The sequence below is a fragment of the Elephas maximus genome, chromosome 13 (genome assembly GCF_024166365.1).
Source record: "Elephas maximus indicus isolate mEleMax1 chromosome 13, mEleMax1 primary haplotype, whole genome shotgun sequence".
NCBI classification, from domain to species: domain Eukaryota; kingdom Metazoa; phylum Chordata; class Mammalia; order Proboscidea; family Elephantidae; genus Elephas; species Elephas maximus.
Window position 1 is genome coordinate 102,866,723 of NC_064831.1, and position 21,536 is coordinate 102,888,258.

Sequence of the window (21,536 nt, forward strand, 5' to 3'; positions counted from 1 at the left end):
TCTTATACACTGCTGGTGGGAATGTAAAATGGTACAACCACTTTGGAAATCTATCTGGCGTTATCTTAAACAGTTAGAAATAGAACTACCACACAACCCAGAATTTCCACTCCTGGGAATATACCCTAGAGAAACAAGAGCCTTCACACAAACAGATATATGCACACCCATGTTTATTGCAGCTCTGTTTACAATAGCAAAAAGCTGGAAGCAACTAAGGTGTCCATCGACAGATGAATGGGTAAATAAATTGTGGTATATGCGCACAATGGAATACTACACATCGACAAAGAACAGTAACGAATCTCTGAAACATTTCATAACATGGAGGAACCTGGAAGGCATTATGCTGAGTGAAATCAGTCAGAGGCAAAAGGACAAATATTGTATAAGACCACTACTATAAGATCTTGAGAAATAGTATAAACTGAGAAGAACACATACTTTTGTGGTTATGAGGGGGGGAGGGAGGGATGGTGGGAGAGGGTTTTTTACTGATTAATTAGTAGATAAGAACTGCCTTAGGTGAAGGGAAGGACAACACTCAATACATGGAAGGTCAGCTCAATTGGACTGGACCAAAAGCAAAGAGGTTTCCGGGATAAAATGAATGCTTCAAAGGTCAGCGGAGCAAGGGCGGGGGTCTGGGGAACATGGTTTAAGGGGACTTCTAAGTCAATTGGCAAAATAATTCTATTATGAAAACATTCTGCATCCCACTTTGAAATGTGGCGTCTGGGGTCTTAAATGCTAACAAGCGGCCATCTAAGATGCATCAATTGGTCTCAACCCACCTGGAGCAAAGGAGAATGAAGAACACCAAGGTCACACGACAACTAAGAGCCCAAGAGACAGAAAGGGCCACATGAACCAGAGACCTACATCATCCTGAGACCAGAAGAACTAGTTGGTGCCCGGCCACAATTGATGACTGCCCTGACAGGGAGCACAATAGAGAACCCCTGAAGGAGCAGGAGACCAGTGGGATGCAGGCCCCAAATTCTCATAAAAAGACCACACTTAATGGTCTGACTGAGACTAGAGGAATCCCAGCAGTCATGGTCCCCAAACCTTCTGTTGGCACAGGACAGGAACCATCCCCGAATACAACTCATCAGACATGAATGGAACTGGACAGTGGATAGGAGAGAGATGCTGATGAAGAGTGAGCTAATTATATCAGGTGGACACTTGAGACTGTGTTGGCATCTCCTGTCTGGAGGGGGGATGGGAGGATAGAGAGAGTTGGAAGCTGGCAAAATTGTCACGAAAGGAGAGACTGGAAGGGTTGACTCATTAGGGGAAGAGCAAGTGGGAGTATGGAATAAGATGTATATAAACTTATATGTTACAGACTGACTTGATTTGTAAACGTTCACTTGAAGCTCAATAAAAGTTAATAAAAAAAAAGAAGGGGACAAAATCAAAACAGTAGCTACACAGCTCAAACAAATAGAAAGAGAACAGAAAAAGAAAGTTACAGCCACCAGAAAAAAGAAAAAATAAAGATAAGAGCAGAAATAAGTGAAACATAAACAAACAACAAAAACAAACCCACAGCTGTCAAGTTGATTCCAACTCATAGTGACTATATGGGGCAGGGTGGAACTACTCCACAGAGTTTCCAAGAAGCGCCTGGTAGATTTGAACTGCTTAACTTTTGGTTAACAGCCGTAGCTCTTAAACACTAGGCCACCAGGGTTTCTACCAGAAGAAAGGAAATAATAAAGGTAAGAGCAGAAATAAATGAAATACAGAATAGAAAAACAATAGAAAGAATCAACAAAACTCAAAGTTGAAAGGATCAACAAAATTGACCAAACTGACAAAAGAAAAACAGGAGAGGACACAAACAACTCAAATAAGAAATGAAGTGGGGGACGTTACAACAGACCCAGCTGAAATAAAAAGGATCATAACAGAGTACTATGAAAAACTGTAAAACAAATTTGAAAACCAAGAAGAAATAGACAAAGTTTTAGAAACACATGATGCATTTCAACTAAAGCAAACTGAATTTGAAAATCTGAATAGACTCATAACAAGAGAAGAGATTGAAAATGCAATTAAAAAAAAAAAACTTCCAACAAAAAAAAGTCATAGCCCAGATGGCTTCATTGGAGAATTCTACCAAAACATTCAGAGAAGAGCTTACACCAGTGCTACTCAAAGTATTTCAGAACATAGAAAAGGAAGGGACTCTACCGAATTCTATTTATGAAGCCAGCATAACCCTGATACCAAAACCAGGCAAAAATACCACACAAAAAAGAAAATTACAGACCAATATCTCTCACAATTATAGACGTAAAAACTTTCAACAAAATTCTAGCCAATAGAATTCAGCGTAATATCAATAATAATAATAATACACCAAAATCAAGTCAGATTCATACCAGGTATGCAAGGATGGTTCAACATTTAAAAAATCAATCAATACAATCCACCACATAAATAAAATACAAGAAAAAATCACATGATCATCTCAATTGACGCAGAAAAGACATCCTACAAAGTCCAACATTCTTTCCTGATAAAAATTCTCAATAAAATAGGCATGAAAGGAAATTCCTCAACATAGTAAAGGGTGTAAATAAAAAAAAAATAAAGACCAACAGCCAACATCATTCTTAATGGAGAGAGGCTGAAAACATTCCCCTTGAGAACAGGAACAAGACAAGGATGCCCTTTATCACCACTCCTATTTAACACTGTGCTGGAAGTCCTAACTAGAGCAGTAAGGGAAGAAATAGAAATAAAGGGCATCCAAATTGTTAATGAAGAAGTAAAACTGTCCCTATTTGTGGATTTGATACTGTACGTAGAAAACCCAAAAGGCTCCATGAGAAAACAATTGCAATTAATAGAAAGATTCAGCAGAATAGCAGGATAAAAAATAAACGTATAAAAATCAGTTGTATTCCTATACATTAATAAAGAGAACTACGAAAAGGAAATCAAGAACACAGTACCATTTATAATAAAAATTCAAAAACCAAACCCACTGCCATCAAGTCAATTCCGACTCATAGGTACCCTAAAGGACATAGTAGAACTGCCTCAGACAGTTACCGAGGAGCACCTGGTGGATTCAAATTGCCTTTTGGTTAGCAGCCACCACTCTTAACCACTACAGCACCAGGGTTCCATTTATAATGTTATTTTTGTTGTTATCAGGTGCCCTCAAGTCACTTCCAACTCACGGAGACCCTATGTACTACAGAACGAAACTGCCTGGTCCTGTGCTATCCTCACTATCATTGTTATACTGGAGCCCATTGTTGCAGCCACTGTGTCAAACCATCTCATTGAGGGTCTTCCTCTTTCACTAACCCTGTACTTTACCAAGCATGATGTCCTTCTTCGAGAACTGTTCCCTCCTGACAACACATCAAAAGTATGTAAGATCCAGTCTCACCACGCTCGCTTCTAAAGAGCATTCTGGTTGTACTTCTTCCAAGAAAGATCTGTTCGTTCTTTTGGCAGTCCATGGTATATTCAATATTCTTCACCAACGCAATTCAAAGACGTCAATTCTTCAGTCTTCCTTATTCATCGTCCAGCTTTCACATGCATGTGATGCCATTGAAAACACCATGGCTTGGGTCAGATGCATCTTAGTCCTCAAGACGACATCTTTGCTTTTCAACACTTCAAAGAGGTCTTTTTGAAGTAGATTTACCCAATGCAATGTGTCTTGATTTCTTGACTGCAGCTTCCATGGGTGTTGATTGTGGAACCAAGTAAAATGGAATCCTTGACAACTTCAATCATCTCTCAGTTTATAATGTTGTGGCTTTTTGGTACAGTTGTGAGGATTTGTGTTGAAGTGTAATCCACGCTGAAGGCTGTAGCCATCGATCTTCATCGATAAGTGCATCAAGTCCTCTTCACTCTCAGCAAACAAGGTTGGGTCATCTGCAAAACGCAGGTTGTTAATGAGTCTTTCTCCAATACTGGTGGCTGCCTTCTTCATATATTCCAGCTTTTCAGATTATTTGTTCAGCATACAGATTGAATAGATATGGTGAAAGGATACAACCATGACGCGCATCTTTCCTGACTTTAAACCATGCAATATCCCCTTGTTCTGAAGAAACAACTGCCTCTTGATCTACGTACTCTTCCTCACGAGCACAATTAAGTGTACTGGAATTTCCATCCTTTGCAATGTTATCTATATTTTTTTATAATCCACAAAGTTGAATGTGTTTGCATATTCAATAAAACACAGGTAAATATCCTTCTGGTATTCTCTGCTTTCAGCCAGGATGCATCTGTTATAAACCATAATCCCTGGTTCCAGATTATTTTCGAACCCAGACTGAATTTCTGGCAGTTCCCTGTGGACATACCGCTGCAGCCACTTTTGAATGATTTTCAGGAAAATTTTACTTGCATGTGACATTAATGATACCGTTTGATAATTTCCACATTTGGCTGGATCCCCTTTCTTGGGAATAGGCATAAACATGGATCTCTTCCAGTCAGTTGGCCAGGTAGGTGTTTTCCAAATTTCTTGACATAGACGAGTGAGCACTTCCAGTGCTGCATGAGTTTGCTGAGACATCTCAATTGATAATCCGTCAATTCCTGGAGCCTTATTTTTTGCCAGTGCCTTTTTTTTTTTTTTTTTTCAGTGCAGCTTGAACTTCCTCCTTCAGTACCACTGGTTTCTGATCATATGCTACCTCTTGAAATGGTTGAAAGCTGAGCAATTTTTTTTTTTTTTTTGGTATAATGACTTTGTATATTCCTTCCAACTTTTTTTGATGCTTCTGGCATTGCTGAATATTTTCCCTGCAGAATCCTTCACTATAGCTACTTCAGGCTTGAATTTTTTCTTCAGTTCTTTCAGCTTGAGAAATGCTGAGGATGTTCCTCTGTTTTGGTTTTCTATCTCCACCTCTTTGCACACGTCATTATAATACTTTACTTTCTCTTCTCGAGCTACCCTTTGGAATCTTCTGTTCAGCTCTTTTACTTCATCATTTCTTCCTTTGGCTTTAGCTACTCTGTGTTTAAGAGTAACTTACAGCGTCTCTTCTGACATCCATTTGGCCTTTTCTGTCTTTTTGATGACCTCTTAGTTTCTTCATGTGTGATGTCCTTGATGTCCTTCCATAGCTCGCCTGGTCTTCCATCATTAGTTTTCAATGCATCAAATCTATTCTTGAGATGGTCTCTAAATTCAGGTAGGATATAGTCAAGTTCGTACTTTAGCTCTCCTGGAGCTTTGCTAATTTTCTTTAGTTTCAATTTGAACTTCAATATGACCAATTGATGGTCTGTTCCACAGTCAGCCATGGCCTTGTTCTGACTGACGGTACTGAGATTTTTCCATCGTATCTTCCTACAGATGTAGTCAATTTGATTCCTGTGCATTCCATCTAGAGAGGTCCATGTGTATAGTCGGTGCTTATGTGGTGAAACAAGGTATTTGCAATGAAGAAGTTGTTGGTCTTGCAAAAATTCTACCATATGATCTCCAGCATCCTTTCTATCACCAAGGCCATATTCTCCAACTACTGATCCTTCCTCTTTGTTTCCAACTTTTGCATTCCAATTTCCAGTAATTATCAATGCATCCTGACTGCATGTTTGAGCAGTTTCAGACTGGTAAAAATCTTCAATTTCTTTATCTTTGGCCTTAGTGGTTGGTGTGTAAATTTGAATAATAGTCATATTAACTAATCTTCATTGTGGGTAATGGATATGATGCTAACATTGACAGTGTTGTACTTCCGGATAGGTCTTGAAATTTTTTTTTTTTTTGCTTTAAGTGAAAGTTTACAAATCAAGTCAGTCTCTCAAACAAAAAAATATAAACACATTACTACATAACCCTAGCTGCTCTCCCTTTAATGTGACAGCACACTCCTCCTCTCCACCCTGGATTCCCCATGTCCATTCAGCCAGCTTCCATCCTCCCTGCTTCTCATCTTGCCTTCAGACAGGAGCTGCCCACACAGTCTCATGTGTCTACTTGAGTCAAGTAGCTCACTTCTCGCCAGTGTCATTTTCTGTCTTATACTTTAATCCAATCCCTGTCTGAAGAGTTGGCTTTGGGAATGGTTCCAGTCTTGGGCTAACAGAGGGTCCAGGGCCATTACATCTGGGATGCCCCCAGTCTCAGTCAGACCATTAAGTCTGGTCTTTCTGCTAGAATTTGAGGTCTGCATCCCACTGTTCTACCACTCTATCAGGGATTCCCTGTTGTGTTCCCTGTAAGGAAAGTCATCAGTGGTAGCTGGGCACCATCTAGTTCTTCCAGTCTCAGACTGATGAAGTCTCTGGTTTATGTGGCCCTTTTTTTCTCTTGGGCTCATATTCACCTTGTGTCTTTGGCATTCTTCACTCTCCTTTACTCCAGGTAGGTTGAGACCAACTGATGCGTCTTAATCACCATTGTTACTGGCGATTAAGATCCCAAATGCCACTCACAAAGGTGGTATGCAGAATGTTTTCTTAATACATTTTCTTATACTAATTGAACTAGACGTCCCCTGAAACCATCGTCCCCAGACCCATGTCCCTGCTACTCTGGCCTTCAAAGTGTTTGGTTGTATTCAGGAAACTTCTTTGCTTTTGGTTCAGTCCAGTTGTGCTGACCTCCTGTATATTGTATGTTGTCTTCCCTTCACCTGAAATACTTCTTGTCTACTATCTAATTAGTGAATACCACTCTCCCTCCCTCCCCACCCTCATAACCATCAAAGAATGTTTCTTCTGTGTTTAAACTTTTTGTTGAGTTTGTATAATAGTGGTCTTATATAAAAATTGTCCTACTGCAACTGACTAATTTCACTCAGCATAATGCCTTCCAGATTTCTCCATGTTATGAGATGTTTCACAGATTCATTGTTGTTCTTAATCGATGCGTAATAGTCTATTATGTGAATAAACTATAATATATCCATTCATCCATTGATGGTTGCATCTTCTTGCTACTGTAAACAACGCTGCAACAAACATGGGCGTGCATGTATCTGTTTATATGAGGCCTCTTATTTCTCTAGGATATATCCCAAGAAGTGGGATTGCTGGATCATATGATACTTCTATTTCCAGCTTTTTAAGGAAGCGCCAAATCGATTTCCAAAGTGCTTGTACCATTTTACATTCAAACCAGCAGTGTATAAGTGTTTCAGTCTCTCCACAACTTCTCCAATATTTATTATTTTGTGTTTTTTAGATTAATGCTAACCTTGTTGGGGCGAGATGGTATCTCTTTGTAGTTTTGATCTGCATTTCCCTAAAGACTAATGATTGTGAGCATTTCCTCATCTATCTGTTAGCCCCTGAATGTCTTCTTTGGTGAAGTGCCTGTTCATATTCTTTGCCCATTTTTTAATTGGGTTATTTGTCTTTTTGTTGCTGAGGGTTTCAGTATCATGTAGATTTTAGAGATCAGACACTGATCAGAACTGTTTTAGCCAAAAACACTTTTTCCCAGTCTGTAGGTAGTTTTTTTTTTTTTTTTTTTTTTACTGTTTTGGTGAAGTCTGGATGAGCATAAGTGCTTGAGTTTTAGGAGCTCCCGGTAATTTAGCTTCTCTTCTGGTGTTTGTACATTGTTAGTAATATTTTGTTTACTGTTTATGCCATGTATTAGGGCTCCTAGCATTGTCCCTATTTTTTCATCTATGATCTTTTTTGATTTAGATTTTATATTTAGGTCTTTGATCCACTTTGAGTTAGTTTTTGTGCCAGCACCATTTGTTAAAGAGACCGTCTTTTCCCCATTTAACAGACTTTGAGCCTTTGTCAAATATCACATGCTCATAAGTGGATGGATTTATGTTTGAATTCTCAATTCTGTTTCACTGGCCTATGTATCCATCGTTGTACCAGTACCAGGCTATTTTGACTACTGTTTTTTTTTAGCAGTATAATAAGTTCTAAAATCAGGTAGTGAGAGGCTTCCCTTTTTTTTTTTTTCCTCCTTTTTCAGTAATGCTTTACTTATCTAGGGCCTCTTCCCCTTCCATACAAAGTTGGTGACTTGTTTCTCCAACTCAGTAAAAAATGTCATTGGAATTTGGATTGGGGTTGCATTTTATCCATAGACCGCTTTGGGTAGAATTGATATCTTCACAATGTTGAGTCTTCCTGTCCACGAATAAGGTATGTTTTTTCACCTATGTAGGTCTCTTTTGGTGTCTTGCAGTAGTGTCTTGAAGTTTTCTTTGTATAAGTCTTTTAAGTTTCTTGTTAGATTTAATCCTAAGTATTTTATCCTCTTGGGGGCTATTGTAAATGGTATTGATTTGGTGATTTCCTCTTCGATGTTATCTTTGTTGGTGTAGAGCAATTCAACTATTTTTTTATGTTTATCTTGTATGCTGATACACTGCTGAACTCTTCTATTAGTTTTGGTAGTTTTCTTGTGGATTCTTTAGGGTCTTCTGGGTGTAAGATCATGTCATCTGCAAATAGAGATACTTTACTTCTTCCTTACCAATTTGGATGCCCCTTATTTCTTTATCTAGCCTAATTGCTCTGGATAGGACCTCCAGCACAATGTTGGATAAGAGTGGTGATAAAGGGCATCCTTTTCTGGTTCCCATTCTCAGGGGGAATGCTTTCAGACTCTCTCCATTTAGGATGATGTTGGCTGTTGGCTTTGTATAAATGCCCTTTATTATGTTGAGGAATTTTCCTCCTATTCCTATTTTGCTGAGAGTTTTTATCTTGAATGGGTGTCGAACTTTGTCAAATGCCTTTTATGCATCAATTGATAAGATCATGTAGTTCTTGTCTTTTATTTATATGATGGATTACATTGACTGTTTTTCTAATGTTGAACCATCCCTGTATATGTGGTATGAATCCCACTTGGCCATGGTGAATTATTTTTTTTATCTGCTGTTGAATCCTACTGGTTAAAATTTTTTTGAGGAATTTTGCGTCTAAGTTTATGAGGGATATATGTCTGTAATTTTCTGTTTTTGTGATGTGTTTACCTGGTTTTGGAATCAGGGATATTGTAATGGATTGAACTGTGTCCCCCCAAAATAGGTGTCAACTTGGTTAGGCCAAGTGTGGTTGTCCTTCATTTTGTGATTTTCCTATGTATTATAAGTCATAATCTCTGTGTTTAAAGGGTGGGATGTAACACCCTTGCTCAGGCCACATCCCTGACCCATTGTAAAAGGATTTTCCCTGGGGTGTAGCCTGCACCAGCTTTTATCTCTCAAGAGATAAAAGGAAAGGGAAGCAAGCGGAGAGTTGGGGACCTCATACCATCAAGAAAGCAGCACGAGGAGCAGAGCGCATCCTTTGGACACAGGGTCCCTGAGCCTGAGAAGCTCCTCGACCAGGGGAAGCTTGAGGACCAAGACTTCCTCCAGAGCCAACAGAGATCGAAAGCCTTCCCCTGGAGCCAACGCCCTGAATTTGGCCTTGTAACCTGTTAGACTGTGAGAAAAGAAATTCTCTTTGTTGAAGCCATCCACTTGTATTTCTGTTATAGCAGCACTAGATAACTAAGACAGATATGCTGGCTTTATGGAATAAGTTTGGGAGTATTCCATCCTTTTCTACGCTCTGAAATACTCTCAGTAGTGGTTGTGTTAACTCTTCTCTGAAAGTTTGGTAGAATTCTCCATAGAAGCCATCAGGGTGAGGGTTTATTTTTGTTGTTGGGATATTTTTAATTACCTTTTCAATCTCTTCTTTTATTATGGGTTTATTTAGTTGTTCTACCTCTGTTTGTGTTAGTTCAGGTAGGTAGAGTGTTTCTAGAAATTTGTCCATTTTCTCTAGGTTTTCAAATTTGTTAAAGTACAATTTTTCATACTAATCTGATTTGACTTTTTCAGTTTCAGTTGGGCCTGTTGTGATATCGCCCATCTTATTTGTTATTCAGGTTTTTTGCTTCCTCTCCTGTTTTTCTTTGGTCAGTTTGGCCAATGGTTTATCAATTTTTGTTGATCTTTTCAAAGAATCAGCTTTTGGTGTTGTTAACTCTTTCAAATGTTTTTCTGTTCTATATTTCATTTAATTCTGGTCTAATTTTATTATTTGCTTTCTTCTGGCCACTGACAGTTTCTTTTGCTTCTCTCTATTTGTTCAAGCTGTAGGGATATTTCTTTGATTTTGGCCCTTGTTTTTGGATTTGTGCATTTATTGCTATAAATTGACCTCTGAGGACTGCTTTAGCTGTGTCCCAAAGGTTCTTGTACAAAGTCTGTTCCTTCTCATTGGATTCTATGAATTTCTTTATTCCGTCTTTAATTTCTTCTATAACCTAGGAGTTCTTGAACAAGGCGTTGTTCAGTTTCCAAGTGTTTGATTTCTTTTCCCTGGTTTTTCTATTATTGATTTCTACTTTTATGGCTTTATGGTCAGAGAAGTTGCTTTGTAATATTTTGATGTTTTAGATTCTGATAAGGCTTCCTTTATGAGCTAATATGTGGTCTATTCTGGAGAATTTTCCATGGAATTGTAAAAGAAAGTATAGTTGGCTGCTGTTGGGTGGTGTGTTCTGTATATGTCTACGAGGTCAAGTTGGTTGACTGTGGCATTTATATCTTCCGTGTCTTTACTGAGCTTCTTTCTGGATGTTTTGTCTTTCACCAAAAGCGGTGTGTTGAAGTTTCCCACTGTTACTGTGGAGTTGTCTATCTCACTTTTCAATGCTGTTAGAGTTTTTATGTATCTTGAATCCCTGTCATTGGGTGTGTAAATATTTATTATGGTTATATCCTCCTGGTATATTAACCCTTTAATCATTATATAGGTCTTTCCTCATAGTTTGTGGTGGATTTAACTTTCAAGTCTATTTTGTCAGAAATTAATATTGTCACTCCTGCTTTTTTTGATTGCTGTTTGCTCAATATTTTTTTTCTATCCTTTGAGTTTCAGTTTGTGTCTTTAAATCTAAGGTGTGTCTCTTGTAGGCAGCATATAGATGGATCATGTTTTTTTATCTACTCTGCCACTCTCTGTCTCTTTATCAGTGCATTTAGTCCATTTGCAGTCACCGTAATTATGGCTAGGTATGAGTTTAGCGCTGTCATTTTGCTGTCTTTTTTTTGTGTATTGTTGACAGTTTCTTTTTCCACTATTTTTTTGTGCTGAATAGGTTTTCTTTATACATTATCTTCTCTTTTTCATCGTTCTTGATTTTGTTTTTGCTGAGTCTTTATGTTTTTCTTGTATTTTATTTTGATGTGTAGGATTGTTAGTCTCCTTTATGGTTACCTTAATATTTACACTGTTTTTCTAAGTTTAAACTTAGAAAAGATTTATGATGACATTTTTATTCCCTCTTTATTGATTTCGTGTTGTCATCTTTTACATAATGACATTGCTGTTTCCCAGCTTTGAGCATTTGTAACTTGATTTATTTTTGTGATTTCCCTAACTGGGTTGATATCTGGTTGCTCTGTCTTGTGTTCTAGTCTTGGTTTGTTATCTGATGTTACTGATTTTCTAACTAGAGGACTGCCTTTAGTATTTCTTGTAGTTTTAGTTTGGTTTGTGCAATTCCCTAAAATTCTGCTTATTTCACCTTCACATTTGAGAGACAGTTTTGCCGGATATATGATTCTTGGCTGGCAATTTTTTTTCCTTCAAAGCTTTATATATGTTATCCCACTGGTTTCTTGCCAGCATGGTTTCTGCTGAGTAAAAAGTCCATGCTTATTTTCTCTCCTTTGTAGATGGCTTTTTGTTTAGGCCTCTCTTAAAATTCTCTATCTTTGGTTTTGGCAAGTTTGATTATAATATGTCTTAGGGACTGTCTTTCAGGATGTAACATATATGGGGTTCAATGAGCATCTTGGATAGATATCTTCTTGTCTTTCATGATATCAGTAAACTTTTTGGCCAACAAATCTTCGACAACTCTCTCTGTATCTTCTGTTATCCCTCTCTGTTCTGGGACTCCAGTCACTGGTAGGTTATCTCTCTTGACAGAGTCCCACATGATTCTTAGGGTTTCTTCATTTTTTAAAAAATTCTTTTATCTGAATATATTGGTGCCAAGTGTTTTATCTTCAATCTCACTAATTCTAACTTCCATTTCCTCAATTCTGCTCCTCTGACTTTCTATTGAGTTGTCTAATTCTGAAATTCTATTGTAAATCTTCTGAATTTCTGATTGCTGTCTCTCTGTGGATTCTTGCAGCCTATCAAATGTGTCATTATGCTCTTGAATAACCTTAATTTCCTCTACTGCTTTATCTGTGTGTTCCATGCCTTGTTCTGCATTTTGCATAATCTCCATCCTGACCTCTTGAATAGTTGTGTATATTAATCTTTTGTATTCTACCTCTGCTAATTCCAGGAACATATCTTCATCTGAAAGATTCCTTGATTCTTTGTTTTACGTGCTTCTTGAAGTGGTCATGGTGTGCTTCTTTATGTGATTTGGTATTGACTGTTGTCTCCGAACCATCTATAAGTTATCGTATCAATTTATATTATGTTTGCTTACTGTGTCCTAGCTTCTTACTTTGTTTTGTTTTGATGTGCCCAAATAGGCTGCTCAAGTGAGCTAGTTTGATTACTTGTGCCTTTGAAGCTCTAACTCACTGTCACCAGATGGTTAGAGCTGTTACCAGGTATATGAGCTTAGGAGTACATTCACTTTTCTCATATGGATTCAGCTCAGGTGTCCAGTTAGTCTGTCACCTAGTGTGTGGTGCAGACTCTCACCTACAGTCTTAGAGGAGCAGGGGTGATTGGTGTAGGCACAGGTATCCAGCTGCAGGAGGGGGTCATGTTCTGAGCAATGCAGGGGGCTGATGAACATCTCCCAAGTGTCTGTGATGAAAGCACATCCCTGTTCCTTAGAGCGCACAGGTGGGTGGGCTCTGCAGCAGGACCATGGGCACTCAGTGTTTTGGGCTGTAAGGACTGGAAGCCACCACTTATCCTTAGACCCCTGTTGCAGGTGACTTAGTGATGTGGGTGGAGCCACCATTCCTCGGTCCCCTGATGTGGGTAGGTAAGGACTGTACTAAATAGGCAGTGTGGTGTCGAACATCAAAAACCTGCCTCTCCACCACACAGATGGAACAGTTGAAGTCAGATCTCAGCACATACACCATTGTACTGTGGCAATGAGGGCCTTAGCTGCTGAAATGGGACCACACAGGTCTATGCAGGGTTGAAAGGCATTCAAAGCCCATGGACCACTTGTGCCTGTGCCCAGGCAAAGGATCCATTTCTGCCCTGAATTCCCAGCTTACGAGAGTTGGCAGATTATTTTTTCCCCATTTGTTAATTTGTTCCTTCTCTAAGGCCAGGAGAATGACTCCCCATACACAGCAGGAGCTAACTAAGGCCCATGGAAAGTGACTGCTACCGAAGTCAGCTCTGGGGCTGGAGTAGAGGGAGAGTGTTCTTTCAAAAGGTGTACTTTTTTGGTCTGTGCAGTAGATCAGACTCAATTACTTATCTTTTGCTGAGAGAGCTGTTCTTCACTGATTCTGGAAGCATGAGTAAACTCTGTACTGCATGCTCTCTCCTGCTGAGGAATCCATGTCCCAAACACTACCACTAGCCCCACCGTGGTTGAATCCAGATGATTGGGCCTGTAGGGTACCAATTACTGCCCAGTCAGGTCTGGCAACTTCTTGCTGCTTCTGAACTGTCTTTCCCACCCCTTGTCTCTCAGTCTGATTTCTTAACTTTGCCTTTGATGTTCAGGGCCCCTAACTTGTCATATGTAATTGATTCACTTGTTTTTTCAGGTCATTGTTGTGAGAGGGACCACCAGAAGCCTCTGACTACTCTGCCTACTTGGCCCCGCCCTCAAAATGTTCTTTTTGATAGTGAATGCAATGCCATTCTTCTTCAAGTTGTCATTCCTGGCATAGTAGACCATATGACCGCCTGACTCATACAAGTCCGTTTTAGCTCACTAATGCCTAGGATATCTGTGTTTATGTGTTCCATTTCATTTTTGATAATTTCCAGTTTCCCTAGATTCATACTTCATACGTTCCATGTTCTGATTATTAATGGATATTTGCATCTGTTTCTTCTCATTTTGAGTTGAGCCGGATCAGCAAATGAAGGTTCTGAAAGCTTGACTTTATCCAGGTCATGAAGGTCAACTCTAGTTTGAGGAGGCAGTTCTTCCCCAGTCATCTTTTGAGTGCCCAAACCTGGGCCTTCCAACCTGGGGGATTCATCTTCCAGCACTATATCACAGAATGTTCTGCCGCTATTCATAAGGTTTTCACTGGCTAATTCTTTTCAGAAGTAGACTGCCAGGTCCTTTTTCCTAGTCTGCCTTAGTCTGGAAACTCATGAGAAACCTGTTCTCCATGGGTGGCCCTGCTGGTGTCTGAATATTGGTGGCATAGCTTCCTTCAGCACAGAAACATACAAACCCCCACAGTAGGAAAAACTGACCAACACATGGGGGTCCATTTATATTAAAAAACAAAAAACCAAAATATTAGCCCCTCAAAAATAAAATACTTAGGAATAAATCTAAGTAGGAATATAAAAGATCTACACAAAGAAAACTACAAAACAGTACTGTAAGAAATCAAAACGGACTGACATAAATGGAAAAACATAACATGGTCATGGATAGGTAGACTCAACATTGTAAAATGTCAATTCTACCCAAAGCATCTACAAATACAATGCAATCCCAATTGCAAAGACCAACAGAATTCTTTAAAGAGATAGAAAATCCAATCAATAACTTTATACAGAAAGGGAAGAGGCCCCGAGAAGTAAAGCACTATTGAAGAAAAAGAATAAAGTAGGAGAACTCACACCACCTGACCTCAGAAACTACTATACAGCTATGGTAGTCAAAATAGCCTGGTACTGGTACACCAACAGACACCTTGACCAAAGGAACAGAGCTGAGAACTCAGATGTAAATCCATCTACCTATGGCCACCTGATTTTGACAAAGGCCCAAAGTCCATTAAATGGGGGAGAAAACAGACTTTTAAACAAATTGTGATGGCAAAACTGGTTGTCCAACTGTGAAAAAATGTAACAGGACCCATACCTCACACCATGAAGAAAAAAAAATTTTTTTCCAAAATGGATTTAAATGTAAAATAAAAAACTATAAAGATAATAGAAGAAAAAATAAGGTCCTTGCTAGAGACCCTAATGCATGGCATATAGAAGGTACAAACCATAAGTAACAATACACAACCACCAGAAGATAAGCTAGATAATTGGGCTTTTCTAAAAATTAAACACTTATGCTCATCAAAAGACTTCACCAAAAGAGTGAAAAGAGGACCTACAGACTGGGAAAAAAATTTTGGCTATGACAAATCCAACAAAGGCCTAATCTCTAAAATCTACAAGAAAGTCCAACACCTCTACAACAAAAAAACAAATAATCCAATTAAAAAATGGCAAAGGATATGAACAGACACTTCACCAAAGAAGGCATTCAGGTGGCTAACAGACACATGAGTAAATGTACGCTATCACTAGCCTTTAGAGAAATGCAAATCAAAACCACAATGAGATAGCATTTCACTCCAATATTACTGGCACGAATCAAAAAAATAAATAAATAACAAATGTTGGGGAGGCTGCGAGCACACTGGAACTCTTATGCACTGCTGGTGGGAATACAAAATGGTGCAACCATTTTGAAAAACGATATGGCACTTCCTCAAAAAGCTAGAAATAGAAATACCATATGATCCAGCAATCCCACTCCTTGGAATATATCCTAGAGAAATAAGAGCAGTAACATGAACAGATATATGCACACCCATGTTCTTTGCAGCACTGTTCACAATAGGAAAAGATGGAAACAATGTAAGTGCCCATAACAGATGGATGAATAAACAAACTGTGATACATACACACAACAGAATAGTATGCAATGATAAAGAACAATGATGAATCTGGGAAACATCTCACAACATAGATGAATCTGGAGGGCATTATGCTGAGTGAAATAAGTCACGAAAGGGCAAATATTGTATGAGACCACTATTATAAAAAAAATTGTATAGGTTTACATACAAAAAGAAAATCTTTGATGCTTATGAGGAAGGAAAGGGGTAGGCAGGGAAAAACACTGAATAGACAACTGATAAGTGGTAACTCTGGAGAAGGGTAAGAGAGTATACAATACTGGGGATGCCAGCACAAATTGAACAAGGCAAGGTCATGCAAGCTTCACAGACACATCCAAACTCCCTGAGGGACTGAATTACTGGGCTCAGGGCTGGGGACCATGGTCTCAGGGAATACCTAGCTTAATTGGAATATCTAGTTTATAAAGAAAATGTTCCACATCCTATTTTGGTGAGTAGCGTCTGGGGTCTTAAAAGCTTATGAGCGGCTGTGTAAGATACTCCACTGGTCTCATTCCATCTGGAGCAAGGGAGAATGAAGAAAACCAAAGACACAAGCGAAAGATTAGTCTTAAGAACTAATAGACCACAACTACCACAGCCTCCACCAGACTGAGTCCAGCACCTCTAGATGGTGCCCGGCTACCACCACCGACTGCTCTGACAGGGATCGCAACCGATGGTCTCGGACGGACATGGAGAAAAATATAGAACAAAATTCTAACTCAAGGAAAAAAAAAAAATAGAAGACCAGGCTTACTGGTCTGACATAGACTGGAGAAACCCTCAGAGTATGGCCCCTGGAAACTGTTTTACATCAGTAGTGAAGTCACTACTGAGGTTCACCCTTCAGCCAAAGATTTGACAGGGCCATAAAAGAAAACAAGACTAATGTGCACACCAGCCCAGGGGCAAAGATGGGAAGGCAGAAGGGGACAGGAAAGCTGGTAATGGGGAACCCAAAGTTCAGAAAGGGAGAGTTTCGACATGTCATGGGGTTGGCAACCAATATCACAAAATAATATGTGTATTAATTTTTTAATGAGAAACTAATTTGCTCTGTAAATTAGAGCACAATTTAAAAAATTAAAAAATAAAAGATCAGAGAAAGACTCATTAACAACCTGAAATATATAAATGACACAATCTGGCTTGTTGAAAGTGAAGAGGATATGAAGCACTTACAAATGAAGATCAAAGACTACAGTCTTCAGTATGGAATGCACCTCAACATAAAGAAAACAAAAATCCTCACAACTAGACCAATAAACAACATCATGATAAACAGGGAAAAGACTGACGATGTCAAGGATTTCATTTTACTTGGATCCACAATCAATTCCCATGGAAGTACCAGTCAAGAAATCAAATGACCTATTGCAGCGGGCAAATATGCTTCAAAAAAAAAAAAAAAAAAGACCTCTTTAAAGGGTTGAAAAGGAAAGATGTCACTTCGAGGGCTAAGATACGGATGACCCAAGTCACGGTATTTTAAATTGTCTCATATATATGTGAAAGCTGGACAACGAATAAAGGACACTGAAGAATTGACAACTTTGAATTACGCTGTTGGCAAAAAATATTGGATATACCATGGGCTGCCAGAAGAAGGAACAAATCTGTTTTGGAAGATGTACAGCCAGAATGCTCCTTACAAGGTAGGATTTAGTTTTCTGTACTTTAGCTACAAAGTACTTTGGCTATAACAGCGGGCTCAAACAAAAGCAAGGATCGTGAGAATGATGCAGGACCAGGCAGTGTTTCGTTCTGTTGTACACAGGGTCACTGTAATCGACTCCACAACATCTAACAACAATGACAGCAACAATCAATGCTTACTGTGGGATGGACATTATTCCAGGCCTTTTGTTTATATTAAATTACGTAATCCTGTCAATAACCCTATGAACTAGATACTATTGATATCCCTGTTTTTCAGAGAGGATCAGTGAGTTCCTGAGGGTCACATGACTAGAAAGTGCCAGATTTAGGGCAAAAATCAGGCAGTGAGTTCTTAAACATTTTACATACTGCCTCTTGATCATATTTAAGTTCTCTTACTGAGGTTGAATTTCTGTAAACACCCACTACATAAGACACTGCATGAAAGTCATTTAGGAAATATCACTGAAAGCAGGATGGACCTCTGAGAAATCCCACAAGACTAGAAGTTCCCTAAGAGCAGGATCTGGTCTCCTCCATCCCTGCCTATTCCCAAGGCCCAGCCCCACGACTGGCTCATGGAATTTGTTTACTAAACATTCATAACTCCCATCTCTGTATGTGTTCCCTGCTCAATAGCCTGCAACCCCATGTTACCCTAGACATGGATTAGAACTTCTGTGTGCAGAAAACCACAGCAAGGGTCCAGAAGTATGGCAAGGCACGTGAGGCACAAAATTTCCCTTGCACATCTCTGAGAGTGAATGTTTCCTGAGAACTATATTATGGCTGCTGTGGGTCTACAACCTAATGGAGATGAAGAAGCTAGAGTGTACTTCAATCCAGTTTAGTGATTGAAAGCTCGTGAATTCAAACCACCTGCAGAAAAGAAAGTAGATGAGAAAATATTTAATTAAAAAAAATGATGTGGCTGTGTCCTTTATTCATGTATAAGTGAGTTGGAGAGTTGGGAAGCTGTAGAAGTGACAGGTGCTGTGCACCTGCACAGTGAGGCACACAGTCAGTACCAGAGCAAAGACACACTATTGTGCTTCAGTTTAAGTACTATCACCCTATTGTGTGGCGTTTATTTTCTCTGGACTTTTTGGGGATATATTCTACTACATACATACTTAAAACGAAAGAAAGAAAAAGACGGCACCTTAGGGAAGTGGCTTTGAGCCACAGGGCACAAAAAAATCAATCCTAACTGGGCACAGTTCCCACCAATACCTCATGAGGCATCTCTGCAATGACAGCACACCAAGAGATGTCCAGATGGAGACAGATTATGAGCAGGATTACTCCGCTGTAAGAGTACATGCCCCTGGATTCTGAGCAGACCTTTTGCTGATGGCATGTGGACCATGGGACGGTTTGAACCACGGTTTTAAAGGTAGTAAATCATTTCATTCAGTTAATTACAGGCAATTTTCTTAGTTGTGGAAAATATTCCTGAAAAGTAGCCCAGCAATGCTAAGCCCATGTTCCTGCTGGCTCTAACCACCTAGATATATCCACCTCAGAGACTGCAGGGATGTCTGCAGCTCTCTTGCAATACAGGAAGAAGTGGCTCTGCACGAAAATGGATTGATTGGTGTCTTGGCAATTCAGGACACCCTGTACTTGTCACCAAGTCAATTCTTAGAAGCTGGAGAGGAGGGAGGTTGGTGGTGACCTTGACTTTCCCAATGACCTCACTTATCCAATGACTACTGCTGCATGCCTGGAAAAATAGGCATTATGGAAGGGGGGAATAAGGACCAGAAGAGGGCTGGTCCCTCCTTCCAGGACATTGCAGTCTAAAGAAACATAACCTTGAGGACATGACCCCAGTGATCAGTGAGCAAAGGAAGAATACAGTCAGGACAGTGCTGTGGGGACCAGGCCTGGAGCGGCAGTGTGAGGGCAGGGCGAGGGCGAGGGCGAGGGCGAGGGCGAGGGCGAGGGCAGGGCAGGGCAGGGCAGGGCAGGGCAGGGCAGGGCAGGGCAGGGCAGGGCAGGGCAGGGCAGGAAGGATTCCCAGCATCTCAAGTAAGCTAAAAAAACAAGTTGGAGTTAGCCAGGTGAAGGAAGCTGGAGGCTGAGTCACAAATGGTCAAGTCAGAGGCAGTGGGCAGGCAGAGTAGGGTAATGGCCTCCTGAATGTCAAGACGGGACAGAGCCATTTCTATTCACTGGTCCTTATTTAGCTGTATTAACAGAAGGAAGACAAGGTGGGATCCCAGGGCAGCACAATAGCATTGTCAACCCAGAGGTTTGGGCTTTATAGCACGTTACAGTTTACAAAGCACTTTTATTTATTACCTCAATGACAGTATATAGCATTCAGTAAGGACACAAAACTGTGGAGAAAGTGTTGCACATTGTAAAATATGGATGCTATTTATTTAGTAAAACCTCAGCAATAACAGAAAGAACAGCAGAAAACACCTGATCAATCGTTGGAAAGTTGAACCAAAGATGACAATGAAATACAGACCAGGGCAGACTTCACCAGAGACTCTCTGGGAAAGATGATGGTGTCTACAGAAGTAACTCTGACTCCAGATAGCCAGGCTGCGGAGGGTAGGGCCCACAGTCCTGGACCACCAGGCTGAATGCTGCCCTAGAAGTGGGAGAGGTGGCTCATTTCTGGGAGAACAGTCCCAACTCCTCTAGTTGTCTTCTTCCTATTTCCCTCCTGCCTCCAAGGCCATCAATGGTCTCTTGCTTGGCCAGAGACAAGTGTTTCCTATGTTACCAAGCATCAACAGGTTAAATTCACCTTCAGGCTTTTGACTTTTAAATAACCACCTGTAAAGAGCATCTCCTTCTCAGGTGATCCTTCCTATCCATGAAACGCACCAGTCCCTTGAGCTATGGAGAAAAGGGGCGTGTGATGATGCAGTATTGCATGACCTGGGTGACCTTCTGCTCTCCGTCAGTTACAGTGCATCTCATAAGAGACTGTGCCCCCCAACGAGTGAGAGCAGAGACAGGACTCACCTGTGGCAAAGACAACATTTCTTGAGACGAGGCGGTGTTCCACGATGGAGAACTGCGGGAGCTCGATCCTTTCCACTCCGGTGACAGCCTTGTCCCCACCTCTCCAGTAAAACTCAATGTCATCCGTGGTGTAGCCATCTGCCAGAAGAGACAGCAGGAATGTGGGAGACAGTGAGCATCATCACTTTGTGTCAGTGCAAGGCTAAGAAACGGGTACCAGTGAAACAGAAGTAACAGCTTGCCTGTACGTGAAGTAGATTCGCTTAGCATGCTTTTTCATCAGCAGACCTGTTGTTGAAGGACTAACTTTCAAATATCTGTGTTTACGTTTGCTGCTTGGTTGATACCAAACTGGCATTGGAAAGTCGAGGGGTTGGGAGACCCAGGGTGCTCTGCCCAGAGTTCTGTTTGTAAAGTCTGATGTAGAGCTTGCCTGGACATCGTGCAGAAATGAGGTCATTATGAGCCAGAGTTGAGACAATTCAATGGCAACTGGTTTTTTAACAGCAGTGAAGATGATTGTATGAGAACAAGAGGATTCTATTATGAAGAATTCTGGAAAGGCAATTGCCCTAAAAGGTTATTGAAAATTTAATACTCTGAAGGTGAATTCAACCCATAAATGTTTGATATGAGAAGCTCTCAGAGGAAAAGTAGTGTTCTCTTTGGCTCTGCCTGATGGTTACATTGGCTGCTCTTCATCATGAAGCTTGCCGACCTTATAAAGGCCTTTTGTTGGGACAATATTGGATCTCAGATGTTTGACAGGTGGTTCTATCAGCAAAGGGTGTGTCTGTTAGCCTGACTATATCTCCTAACTCGGCTCTTAGCACAGTGCTCAGTGTTCACACAGTAATCAACCAATCAGTGTTCCTTGAGAACAAGTACATAGGTCTGATGTTACTTGTACAGTACAAGAGCTACTTTATCTGTATGGTCAGTTAAGACACAGATATATAAAAAAAAAAAATCCTTTCACTATAACAGACTCTATGATTTGACCATATAATACAACAAAAAGGCAGATGCCTGTTCTTTGACACAAGACAAACAAATAGGGTAGGGCTAGAGGAT

At 40.1% G+C, this 21,536-nt stretch overlaps 1 protein-coding gene across 2 annotated transcripts in view; it reads right to left on the reverse strand.

Moving 5' to 3' along the window:
• Positions 1–21,536, reverse strand: part of GABRB3 (gamma-aminobutyric acid type A receptor subunit beta3) — a 376,930-nt gene that overhangs the window by 57,941 nt on the left and 297,453 nt on the right. For both annotated transcript variants that reach the window (XM_049905851.1, XM_049905850.1), the window contains exon 6: positions 20,463–20,600. In XM_049905851.1, the coding sequence (XP_049761808.1) occupies positions 20,463–20,600 (138 nt within the window). The remainder of the gene's footprint in view (positions 1–20,462; positions 20,601–21,536) is intronic.